Source organism: Euleptes europaea, chromosome 4 (assembly GCF_029931775.1).
Source record: "Euleptes europaea isolate rEulEur1 chromosome 4, rEulEur1.hap1, whole genome shotgun sequence".
NCBI classification, from domain to species: domain Eukaryota; kingdom Metazoa; phylum Chordata; class Lepidosauria; order Squamata; family Sphaerodactylidae; genus Euleptes; species Euleptes europaea.
The window spans coordinates 29413459-29425753 of NC_079315.1; the positions used below are offsets into that span (position 1 = coordinate 29413459).

General features: G+C 47.6%; 1 protein-coding gene across 1 annotated transcript in view; it reads right to left on the bottom strand.

The window, feature by feature from the left end:
• SVEP1 (sushi, von Willebrand factor type A, EGF and pentraxin domain containing 1) overlaps positions 1-12295 on the bottom strand; it is a 162135-nt gene that overhangs the window by 45204 nt on the left and 104636 nt on the right. Inside the window, exons 33-37 of the mRNA XM_056849206.1 lie at positions 10458-10634; positions 8753-8837; positions 6623-6814; positions 3049-3216; positions 1009-1681 (exon numbers count right to left, since the gene is read on the bottom strand). Of these exons, the coding sequence (XP_056705184.1) occupies positions 1009-1681; positions 3049-3216; positions 6623-6814; positions 8753-8837; positions 10458-10634 (1295 nt within the window). The remainder of the gene's footprint in view (positions 1-1008; positions 1682-3048; positions 3217-6622; positions 6815-8752; positions 8838-10457; positions 10635-12295) is intronic.

The following is a 12295-nucleotide window of genomic DNA, read 5'->3' on the forward strand; positions in this document are numbered from 1 at the left end:
ATTTAAAGAACCTACACAAAACCAGGATTTCCCTCTAGACTCAATGGAATGTGTAATTTCAGTAGTCAGTTCCACAAGACTTGATGAATAGAAGCATAAAATTCAAATACTGAGACCCTTTTACCAACAATGCCATCTTAAAGTGAATTTCTGTGTGTATGTATATTTAGTCATGGTTCTGCCATATGCTGTCATAGTTTGCTTCCTGACTGGATATATACACCATAGACCCACGATTCTCTCTTATCTTGCTTACAGAGATATTTGGACCATTAACAACAGCAATCTGAAAAATGATAGTGGATGGTCTTATATTCCAATATTGAAGAGAGAAATATTTTGATTGATGAACTGGCCTACTTTAAAGCTTGGTCAGTGATAGGGTTGCCAGCTCCGGGTTGGGAAATACCTGGAGATTTTGGGGATGGAGCCTGAGGAAGGTGAGGTTTGGGGAGGGGAGGGACTTCAGTGGGATATAATGTTATAGAGTCCACCTTCCAAAGTGAGTATGTCTCCTGGAGATCAGTTGCAATCCCAGGAAATCTCCAGCCACCACCTGGAAGTTGGCAACCCTAGTCAGTGATGTTGTACTTTGTATTTTAAAAACTTTTACTTTATGGTATTTTATGAATGCAAACCACTTAGGAAGGCCTTGTGGCCACAATGTGTTCAGTTTTATTGAAAAAATTTTAAACTATTTGTATTGTATTAAAGTTCTGCTAGTTTATCTTATATAACTCATTACCACTCTGAATCTGACCATAGTCTTGAATGGTAAAATAACTCAAGCAGTGAAATATTTTCTGGGCTTATGAACATCACCTCTTAAAAGACTTACTCTTCTCAGAGGAAGCTGTACGTACCTGATTTTGATTCTGCCAGTAAGGCATTCCTATCATTTTCCCAATCAAACGTTCTGCTTTTAATTCACCCCACCCTCCAGCTTACCGAACCCTACAATGCTAACATTGCTAGTATAGCATAAAATATGGATGGTCCCAGTAGTACCTCAACAAACCCATTTGTAACTTTGGGTGGCTCTCCACAAGATACCGGGTGACATGTCGGGATAGTACCACTCCAGGTTCCTGTTGCTTCACACGTCCTCTTCTTTTGCCCTTTGATATAGTATCCCTTATTGCAGCTGTAAGCCACAATTGCCCCAAAACTGTAATTTGTGCCACTCGCATAGCCATTTTTAATGCCAGGTGGCTCTCCGCAGCGAACAGGAATGCACTGGATAGCCAGTGGGGAAGGGTTCCACTGGCCACCCCGAATACACTCTATCTTAGCAGAAGTGTTTAACACAAAGCCTTCCGTGCACTTGAAGCTCACGACTGACCCAGAGGCATATTTGGCCTTGTTAGAGGATTCCAAGATGCTGTAGGACACAGACAAGGGTCTCTCACAAAAGTCAGCTATACATTCGGGAATGTCTTTCTCGTCAGGGGGCACCCATTTCCCCTGGGCATCGCAAAGTAACTGAGAATTGCCGGCTAAGCTGTATCCATCAGAGCAGTAGTAGTAAGCAATATCCCCAAACAGCCGATGGCCGCTCTCTGGGAAAGCGTGGTCCACGGTGGGTGGTTCATCACAGGAAACAGCCACACATTGCTGGTGATTCATGTTCCATTTGCCCGTTGACAAACATTCAACAGTTTCAGGGCCAATTAGTGTATAGCTGGAAATTAGGAAAAGAACAGCGGCATTAGACTGGTAATAGAATGGGGGCATCCACTTGGAGATGTAAAATTTCCAGAAATTTTGAAGCAATGGAAAAAAATTGGGTTTTTTCCCCCTTCAGAAAAAACAGCAGACATTTGGGGCGGGGGACACGAAATGTATGCAATGATACTTTCCTATCAAACCTAATCCCATTTTGCTGTTTAACAACATAAAATGCATCTGGTATAACTTAGGTAGCATATAAATTGTATTTGATTGGCATGCATATGGAATTTAGAAGTATACACTCCTTAGTTTTCTGTAAGCAAAACTGCAAATTTTGGGCCCTTGGAGACCCTGAGTTGGGTGGAAAGGGAGCTTAGAAATGTTTTAAATAAATAAAATAAATATACCCAGTAGTAAAGTGTGAGAAAGCTGCAAACAGCAGCACCCTATACTATTTTAAAATTCCACTTGTTCCAAAAGTTCTACAATTTATCATTTTTCCAATGCAAGACTGAAAACAAAGTCCTCAGACCTTTTCATGCTATACATTCTGATTGAATAAATCCTTGTCTTAGAAAAAGCATATCACTTATTCAGTTATCTCCCAAATTTTCCAATACAAATATCTCAACAAACACAATTAACATGGCTAACATTTAAAACGACATGCAGTAACTTTAACCTTGAGCAGAATGTAATTTTGATATTGTATGAATTTTAATTGTATATTCTTTTTGGAAGCCGCTCTGAGCCTGATTTGTCAGGATAGAGTGGCCTAAAAATCCATACAACAACAACGATAATAATATGTGGTCTGCTATAAAACTTAAACATTTTTTTCCCCCTGAAGAAATTTACTGGGCACAGTAATAAGCAGTTTTTTTTAAAAAAAGAAGATAGATTTGTATGTTAGCATTTGACCTGCCAATTTTGGCAGGTCAAATGCTAACATACAAATCTATCTTCTTCATCCTTTAACCTTAGATTTTCTCTGACTGGTATCTGCAGTGGTGGAAAGTGTCATCAAGAAACAGCTGACTTATGGTGACCCCGTAGGGTTTTCAAGGCAAGAGACCGTGCAAAGGTGGTTTGCCAGTGCCGGCTTCCACGTGGGCTGAGAGAGTTCTGACAGAACTGTGACTGGCCCAAGGTCACCCAGCAGGCTTCATGTGGAAGAGTGAGGAATCAAACTCCGTTCTTCAGATTAGAGTCTGCCGCTCTTAACCACTACACCACGCTGGCTCTCGTATCTGGTATTAAACAAAAATGGTTGCAACATCTGGAACACCAAAAACAAACTCTTTGGTGCGATTACTAAATGTTGAATCTTACTTTAGGGCATGATCCAGCCAACGTTAATAGTGCTCAATTACATACCCTTCCTTACACGTATAAGTGATGTTGTTTCCAAAAGTAAAGTTGCTTCCACTAATAGTTGCATCTTTAATAACAGGAGGAAGACCACACGAAACAATTTCACATTCTGGAGGTAAACTGCTCCAGTTAGCTGAATCTTCACACACAAGTATGGGCGTTCCCTGCAGGCTAATAAACAGAAAACACACAACTTGAGAGGCAGATGGGAGAAGTGAGAAGGAAAGCCCTTTTCATTCACCTCTGATGACAAAAATCCTTTCTCACGACTTTCCTTGACAGAAGTCTAACTTTTATCAGAAATCAGCTCAAGAGTGTACCGTATATACTCGCGTATAGGCCGAGTTTTTCAGCCCAAAAAAAGGGCTGAAAAATCCCAACTCGGCCTATACGCGGGTCAATACGGTAGGTGGAGGGAGGGGGGGAACTTACCGCCTCCAGTGTGCCTTCCCCCAGGCCAGGAGCAGCCTGCTGGGCCTCCTGCGCGCCGGGGAGGGCCCGCCGCTGCCGCGGCCCCCTCCAGCGCGCCTTCCCCTGGGCTAGGAGCGGCCTGCTGGGCCTCCTGTGCGCCGGGGGGGGGGGCGCGGCCACTGCCACTGCCTCCAGCGTGCCTTCCCCTGGGCCAGGAGCGGCCTGCTGGGCCTCCTGCACGCCGGGGGAGGCCCCTGCCTCCAGCGTGCCTTCCCCCGGGCCAGGAGCAGCCTGCTGGGCCTCCTGCGCGCCGGGGAGGGCCCGCCACCGCCGCCTCCAGCGCGCCTTCCCCTGGGCCAGGAGCGGCCTGCTGGGCCTCCTGCATGCCGGGGGGGGGGGGTTGCCGCCTCCAGAGCGCCTTCCCCTGGGCCAGGAGCAGCCTGCTGGGCCTCCTGCGAGCCGGGGAGGGCCCGCCGCCTCCAGCGCGCCTTCCCCCAGGCCAGGAGCGGCCTGCTGGGCCTCCTGCGCACTGGGGGGGGCCCCCGCGGCAACCACCTCCAGCGCGCCTTCCCCCGGGCCAGGAGCAGCCTGCTGGGCCTCCTGCGAGCCGGGGAGGGCCCGCCGCCTCCAGCGCGCCTTCCCCCGGGCCAGGAGCGGCCTGCTGGGCCCCCTGCGCGCCGGGGGGACCCACCTCCGCCTCCAGCGGGCCTTCCCCCAGGCCAGGAGCGGCCTGCTGGGCCTCCTGCGCACCGGGGCCCCCCCCCCAGCGGCAACCACCTTTAGCGCGCCTTCCCCTGGGCTAAGAGTGGCCTTCTGGGCCTCTTGTGCGCCGGGGGGGGGGGCCCACGGCCACCGCCACCGCCTCCAGTGCGCCTTCCCCTGGGCCAGGAGCGGCCTGCTGGGCCTCCTGCGTGCCGGGGGGGGCGCTGCCTCCAGCGGGCCTTCCCCCGGGCCAGGAGCGGCCTGCTGGGCCCCCTGCGCGCCGGGGGGACCCACCTCCGCCTCCAGCGGGCCTTCCCCCAGGCCAGGAGCGGCCTGCTGGGCCTCCTGCGCACCGGGGGGGGGGGGGCCGCGGCAACCACCTCCAGCGCGCCTTCCCCTGGGCTAGGAGCAGCCTGCTGGGCCTCTTGTGCGCCGGGGGGGGGGGGCCACGGCCGCCGCCACCGCCTCCAGTGCGCCTTCCCCCGGGCCAGGAGCGGCCTGCTGGGCCTCCTGCGCGCCAGGGGGGGCCACCGCCAGCTGATCACCGCCTCTCCCGGTAAATAGGGGGTTCAGGGGCTCTTCCCCCTTCCCCCCTAGGGTGGTGCTGGCGTCGGGGTGGGTCTGGAGGGCCCGGGAGGCCGGGCGGGAGGGCGACCCGGGGGTTGTATAAGCTGACCCTCAGCTTATACGCGGGTGCCTAATTTCCCATTTTTGGGGTGAAATTAGGCACCTCGGCTTACACGCGGGTTGGCTTATACGTGAGTATATATGGTATGTTGACAGTTTTTAAGCTGTAAAGATTCCCATAGATATAGGTATAGTTACAAGACACTTTTTATATTATGCAAAAAGAAGAATTCCAACAGGTAAATAGACAATGCACCCAGTGGTCTTTCAGGCCCTATTAAAACTCATACTTCTTCATAGTAGCAATTTCCCACAAGTGTGACCGTTGGGTTGGTGGGTAGACTTACTGCAAGGAAATACAGACATGCACAAAACTAGAATTCAGTGCATTGATTTTAAATGTGGGAAAGCGGTGCTCTGATGCTGTAGAGAGCTAGGGTACAGATTAGCATTATTATATTTTTTTAAAAGGGCTAAGGGTTTTTGAAACGACGAGTGCTCACTGGTGTATAGGGAGCATCTATTTGCCTGGAATTTTTCTCAAATTGTACAAATGAATACAAACACTGGAGTGGTACAGTGCAAATACTCAGCATCTAAAAGTTTGGAAAAATTAATTTAAAAATATAGAAAAATCTTCAAATCAAATTTAAATTCAAAACGGCATGGGAGGAGGAAGGTGAATGCCCTGTGTTACAAGCGACGCCACAGACACTAGCCAATGGGTTCACATGACATGACTGCCACCACAGTCTAACAGCGCAATCCTAAGGAGAGTGACTCCAGTCTGAGCCCATTCATTTCAGTGGGCTTAGACTGGAGTAACTCTGCACAGGATTATGCTGAAAATGCACCTTTTCTGTTCCCATCATATCACTGCAACATCCAAAGCTGCTTTCAGTCTTTGTATTTACTGTAAAACACTTAATTCTAATATTTCTAGAATTAGTTTGTTAAGTTCATGCAAAAATTATGAGACAGTTAAGTCTTGAGTGACTCCAAGATATATATAGGAGCGTTTTTATTATGAAATAATTCGCTGATTTTGCCTTGCGAAGCTTTTCAAATATCCTTAAAGACTGGTGATAAAAAGAGAAATGAATTAACTATGCAATCCTGAAGGGTGGGGGCAGAATGGGTGAGGAAGAAGTGTGACCCATCCAAACTGGCATGGATGCCGACACAGGGGTACTTATGCTACTGTTGGGGAGCCATGTGGCAGCATGAGCCACAGGTGCTGGAGCAGCCTCACCAGCAGCGTATCTCTGGCGCAAGCGCTCGTGCTGGCACTGAAGTGGGCGTTCCCAGGGGCAGAGCTGCCTTTAGGCGGCTTCCAAAGCCCTGTCATGTCGGGAACACCCCTTTTTGCAGGCATACAGCTATGCCTGCAAAAAGGCAGGCGTAGCCCCGTGGAACTCTATGGAGAGTTTCATGGGGCTCGGAGGGAATCATATTTTCTTTTATCCCCTGCGCTGCTGCAAGCCACACAGGAGGCAGCGCGGCTGCATTGTCCCCGGGGGTTTAGTAACTATACCCCCTTCAGGATGGGCTGCCCATGTTAGTATTGCTGCCCTAAGAACACGCTTCCTAGGAGTAAGCCCCATGAATAAAATGAGACTTACTTCTGAGTAGACCTGATTAGGATTGCCCCCTAATTCTACATGACTTTCTCATGAGAGTTAACATTTTACATAAAAAAATGAAGATTCTAAAACATTCCCACATGTATCATTTTGCACAGCCATTTTCTCTCAGTTCATAGATATATGAGCTCTTTTTTATTGATACATTTTAACAAAGGCATTCAGTACACTCAGTATCTTGGTTTTTCGCTTACCTGTAACCAGTATCACATGTGTAAGATAAATTAGAAAGGAACGTCAGACCACTCATTACATATTTTCCATTGTTTATTTCCTGTGGGAGAGGACATTTTACTAATTCACAGATTGGAGAAGAATGATTCCATGCGCCGTTGGCAAGACAAACTGTTTCTTCTTCACCTACCAAATGGTATCCTTTATCACACCTGCATTTAGACATGAAAGAGACTATAAATATGTACAAGAGCAAGGCTCTTCCCCAGCACCTTCGCTTTTCCAGACTGTTCTCCGCCCGAAAACTATAGCTTAGATATGTCAAACTTCCCACAGGTTCTGTGTCAAAAGCAACAGTTTGTAACCACCAGCCACATGGTAAGTGGAGGTTTTCCTCAGGGTCCCATCCCATTTCTGTGGATTTCAGAACAATTGCAAGGGAATGATTTGTTTAAAGCATGAGCTGAGGATACAGACAACTGGCCAGTGCCACAAAGTTAAAATTTAGGAGACTAGGCGGCAACTGTTTGTGTGTGTTGTCTGAGTCCATTCTATAAGCAATATAGCTTGGGGAGAAGTTGTTGTTGGAATCTAGGTTGAATACTTAGAGAAGGTTAAGACAGGCCTTTTGATTTTACCCTTTGGAATTCATAGTTATGGCTTAGCTAGCTTGCCATACTTTTAATGTGCTGTCTACACAACTGCAATGATCAACTGCAGTATCATGCATATTTCTATGCTAATAAATCTTTTATTATAAAAGGTAAAGGTCCGCTGTGCAAGCGCCGGGTCATTCCTGACCCATGGGGTGATGCCACATCCTGACGTTTATTACGCAGACTTTGTTTGCGGGGTGGTTTGCCAGGGCCTTCCCCAGTCATCTTCCCTTTACCCCCAGCAAGCTGGGTCCTCATTTTACCAACCTCGGAAGGATGGAAGGCTGAGTCAACCTTGAGCCGGCTACCTGAAACCAACTTCCGTTGGGATCAAACTCACGTCGTGAGCAGAGCCTGGAATGCAGTACTGCAGCTTACAACTCTGCGCCACGAGGCTCCTGCTTTGATTATAAGACAGAGTAAATTGTTCAATACTTGAATTTCAGAGTGGCCCAGCATTCACAAATAATTTTAAAATAAAGAATCTATAAGATTTTAAAAAACTGATTGGTAGTTACAAAACTTCCTATAAAAGCATTCCAACATGCAGTTGTTATTTTGAGGTTCTGCTCAAAGTCTGACAACAACACCAATAGTAGTAATACTGTATTTTCTGGCGTATAAGACTACTTTTTAACCCAGGAAAATCTTCTCAAAAGTCGGGGGTCGTCTTATACGCCGGGTGTCGTCTTATACGCTGGATGCTGAATTCCGAGCCGGACTGGAGAATCTGCCTGGGGAGCCGCCTCCGCTCTGTCCATGTCCGGCAGAGGAGGGAGGGGAGGCGAGCCCGGCAAGGGCGCTCACTGCCCAGCTCGGAGTCAGAGCCAGGTGTGCCGGGGTGCACGGAGGGAAGTGCTCAGCTGTGCTCCAGTGGCAGCGCAAGGCAGGCATGCGGCTGGCTGGCCGGGGCTGGGGTGGCCACTCTCTTCTCCCGGCACAGGGTGTTTTGGCTGCCGCCTAGCACACCCAACATGCCCCCTTTCCTCCCCGGCCTCCGCTTCAGCTTCTGTCTATATGGGCTTCCCTCCCCTCCAAAGCCTCCTTTAGCCCCGCCCTCCACGGGCCGTCGGCTCAGTCCTCCCCTTGCCTTTAGCCTCGCCCTTCTCGAGGGCCCTTACTCTCGCCCCCGTCCCCCTCTTCTTCCCCGCCCCAGGAGGACCGGGGGTGGCCGCGAGGTTGGGGCGCAGTCCCGAGGACCGGCCCCAGGCCGCAGACTCGGGACAATCCCAAACTCTATATTTTAACTGTAAAAATGGGGGGTCGTCTTATACGCCCAGTCGTCTTGTACGCCGGAAAATACGGTACTTCTCTATCTCCCAGAATTCCCCAACATGCTACTCTGAAATTTGTAACACTCATGAAACTGATAACTTCGCTTTTGGAAATAGAGTCCTTCCAGTAACTTCTACCAAGCACATTTGAATTATGATCTCTTCTTATTCATATATTTGTCTGCCAAGAAAAAAGTTGCAGATGCAATACTCCTCCTACCTGTATTTTACTTTGCTATTGTATGTAAAATTTGAGCCATCAATATCACCATTTTTTGGAATAGCCGGGATACCACAGGAAACAGCTTGAAGAAAGTGACATAAAAGCATTATTATTTATTTAGAAAAAGTAGAAGAGTTTGTTTTTATATTCCAACTTTCTCTACCACTTAAGGCAGAATCAAACCAGTTTACAATCACCTTCCCTTCCCCTACACACAACAGACACCCTGTGAGGTAGGTGGGGCTGAGAGAATTGTAAGAAAGCTGTGACTAGCCCAAGGTCACACAGCTGGCTTCATGTGTAGGAGCGGCAAAACCAACCCAGTTCACCAGATTAGCCTCCACCACTCATGTGGAGGAGTGGAGAATCAAACCCGGCTCTCCAGATTAGAGTCCACCACTCCAAACCACCGCTCTTAACCACTACACCATGCTGGCTGGCTTTAGGTTATTATATACCGTGCTTTTCTCCTGACATGGTCAGGACCCAAGGCTTCACAGGTTAATAGTAAGGGCAGCCCAATCCTAACCAGGGTGTGGGGTGGTTCTGCTGTGGCCAGGGATGGCACAGCTGCACTGCCTCCTGCGCGACTTGTTGCCATGCGCAGCAAGCCAAAAATACAACTTCGGGGGGAAACCCATGGAACTCTCTACAGAGTTGCACCGGTTGAGTGAGTGACCCAGTGGCCTGCAAAAACTCTCTACAGAGTTCCATGGGGCTACACCTGTCTTTTCAGAAGTGTAGGTCAGCGCCTGCAAAAAGTGGTGTTCCTGGGCAGAAAGGGCTTAGGGAGCTGACTAAAGTCATCTCCGCCCCCAGGAATGCCCCCTTTGACGAGCCCCTGTCCCGGGAAAATGCTGCCAGCAAGGCTGTGCCAGCATCCGTGGCTCGTGCTGCTGCACGGCTCCCCAGAGCCAGCGTGAGTGCCCCCGCACCAGCATGACTGCCACTTTAGCCAGCGCAAGTGGTACTAATGCCGGCGCTGAGGTCACACTGGCCCCTATCTCGTTTTGCCCACCACCCCAGTTAGGATTAAGCAGTAAATATAATTCAAAAATTATCTTCTATTAAGATCTGAAACACCTAATTGAAATAGATATACCACAGCCTCATAAGCGTTGTTAAATAGCTCTGTCTTAAAGCCTTGCCAGGAGGTCCCAGGGACAGTTGCCTGCCTCACGCCTTCTGGGAGGTTATTCCACAGTAGTGCAGCAAAAACAGACAAGGCCCAAGCCCAGGCTGTATGAGACTGGATTCTTGAGAGCTAGGAGACACTTTTGTGAGAAGCACAATTGCCACACAGGTACTGGAAGAGGCAGTCACTCAAGTGTGTGGACCCCTGGTTATGAAGAGCTTTAAAAGTAAAAACCAACATCTTAAATCAGACCCAGAAAAAATAGCCAGCCTGTGAAGATACTTCAGGACCAATGTAACATGGTTCCAGGATCAAACGGATTTATGCAGTTCTGACTTTCATTAATTTCTTCAGCAAATACTGGAAATTGTGATTTGGTTAGTATGCCAAGAACCCTCCCCTCACCAAAGTACAGTTCACAGGATTACATATGGAAACTTCAGGAAAGCTATAAAACTTTGGGGAAGTGTTTCAGGGTGTCCAGTCAAATAGATTCTCATTGCTGACATTTCTTGAAAGCTTTATGTATCTCTCCATCTATTACAATAAGCATGCAGAAAACAATACCTTCACAGTAGGGGATCTGGTGGCTCCACTTCCCAGACTCCAAACATGTAAGTTTGTTCACTCCTTTCAGCTGGTAGCCCTTATCACATGAGAAACTGACTTCACTACCAACACGGTAGATGTCACCATGCGACTGGCCATTTTCAGGGTCTTCTAGATGTTTGCATTTCACTGGTTCTTTGGAATCAGACATAAGGGAAAACAGAGCTTACTGACATCAGATGTGGCTCATATGACTAGAAATGAAAACAAATAATGTAACATTTACAGTGCAATCCTAAATTAACCCTTCTAAGCCCGTTTACTTCAACAGACTTAGAAGTATGGAATTCTGCTACGAATTAAACTGATAAGCAGGCTACTTGGGAAGGGGGAAAGGCCCAGCCACAAGAGCACACTGTAAAGCATTTTAAAGAATATTTTCAACCACATTTCCTTTGCAGATGCCCAAACTACACTTGGACACTTTGGACAAAATGGCTTCCTCTGCTGTCAAATAATTTTTCATACATATTTTCCTCTGACAATGCTGCCATGTTGTCTAGTCTGCAATGCAACTGGAGACGAGCCTAGAAACACACATTAATGTCACAGATTAGCCATTTTTTGCCATTGGGCCATGGATATAACTCAACCTAATTTTTTTAATATGGGTAGTTTTTTTAAAAATCAAACAAAACATTCTTAAGGAAAATCTATTTAAACATTCTTCCTCTGCATACATGTTGCAGCCCTCTTCCATGGAATGAAGGTACTGATTTTCTCTCTCTTTTTATTTCCTTCAACAACAAAAAACCAGAAAAAAGCAAAGAAAAAAACTTAAAGAAGACTATACATAAAGACAAAAATATAATAACATTTGCCATGAATGATGACAGAAAGGAATGATCCTAAAGAGGGTTGCAGATGCAGCAAGGACGGGGGGCACCCTACAACAGACATAGCCCAGATATACCATGGATTGTAAGTACCTATTTAGTAATTGCCCTTTTTGTTTATTTTGCTTAGTGCACCTAGATCTGTCCTCGTAGTACCCTGACTTTGTGCCTTGTAGAAATAAAGTTGATTAATTAGAGAAAGTCTGCACAAGTCCATATCCACCTGACTTGACTCCTTGGCATGTTACAGTGATACACCCCCATGGAGTTGGCCTCAATTGGCAACCCATAGGGGGGTAGATTTTTCCTGAGGTGGTGGTAGCGACAGGGGAAGGGGGGCAAGGCAGTGGCTAGTCTTGCTCCACAATGTGATGGAGATCACGACAGGCTTCCACTTCCCTCTTCTGCCTGAGGAACCTCCTGCACTAGTAGGGGGAAGCATGATAACCTGATTCCTTCTCTTTTCGGCAGTCTCCTAAGCAGCATGGAATTTTGTTTATGAGGCACCCCTGCCCCACCCCCCTCAGATTTCTGGGATTTACAAGGAGCAACTGGGAGAGGGGGACAGCAGAAAACAGAAGTGCCCTTAATGCTTTCATCATCCATAAAATCTGAGTCGTGTGGCGTACTGAGATGTTCTTCCAGGCCTATGGCTGAGGACAGTGACGGTCTCCATCTTGCTGGCCTCCCGTCCTCCCCCCTCCCTTTTATTATTTACCTATATTCTATTCATTTTATTCCCTATCCTTTCCCTTACTGAGGGTACCCTATTGTTTTTCTTTCCTTTAGTCTTCCCCTCTAGATTGGTTCCCGCTATTGTTGTAGTGTTATATGGTTAAGGGCGCCCTTAGAATTTTTAAGAGTTATTGGGATTTTAAATTGTAATTGATGTGGTTTTAATTGTGTTAGAATTGTTACGAGCCACCCTGAGCCTGACATGGTTGGGAAAGGGCAGCATAA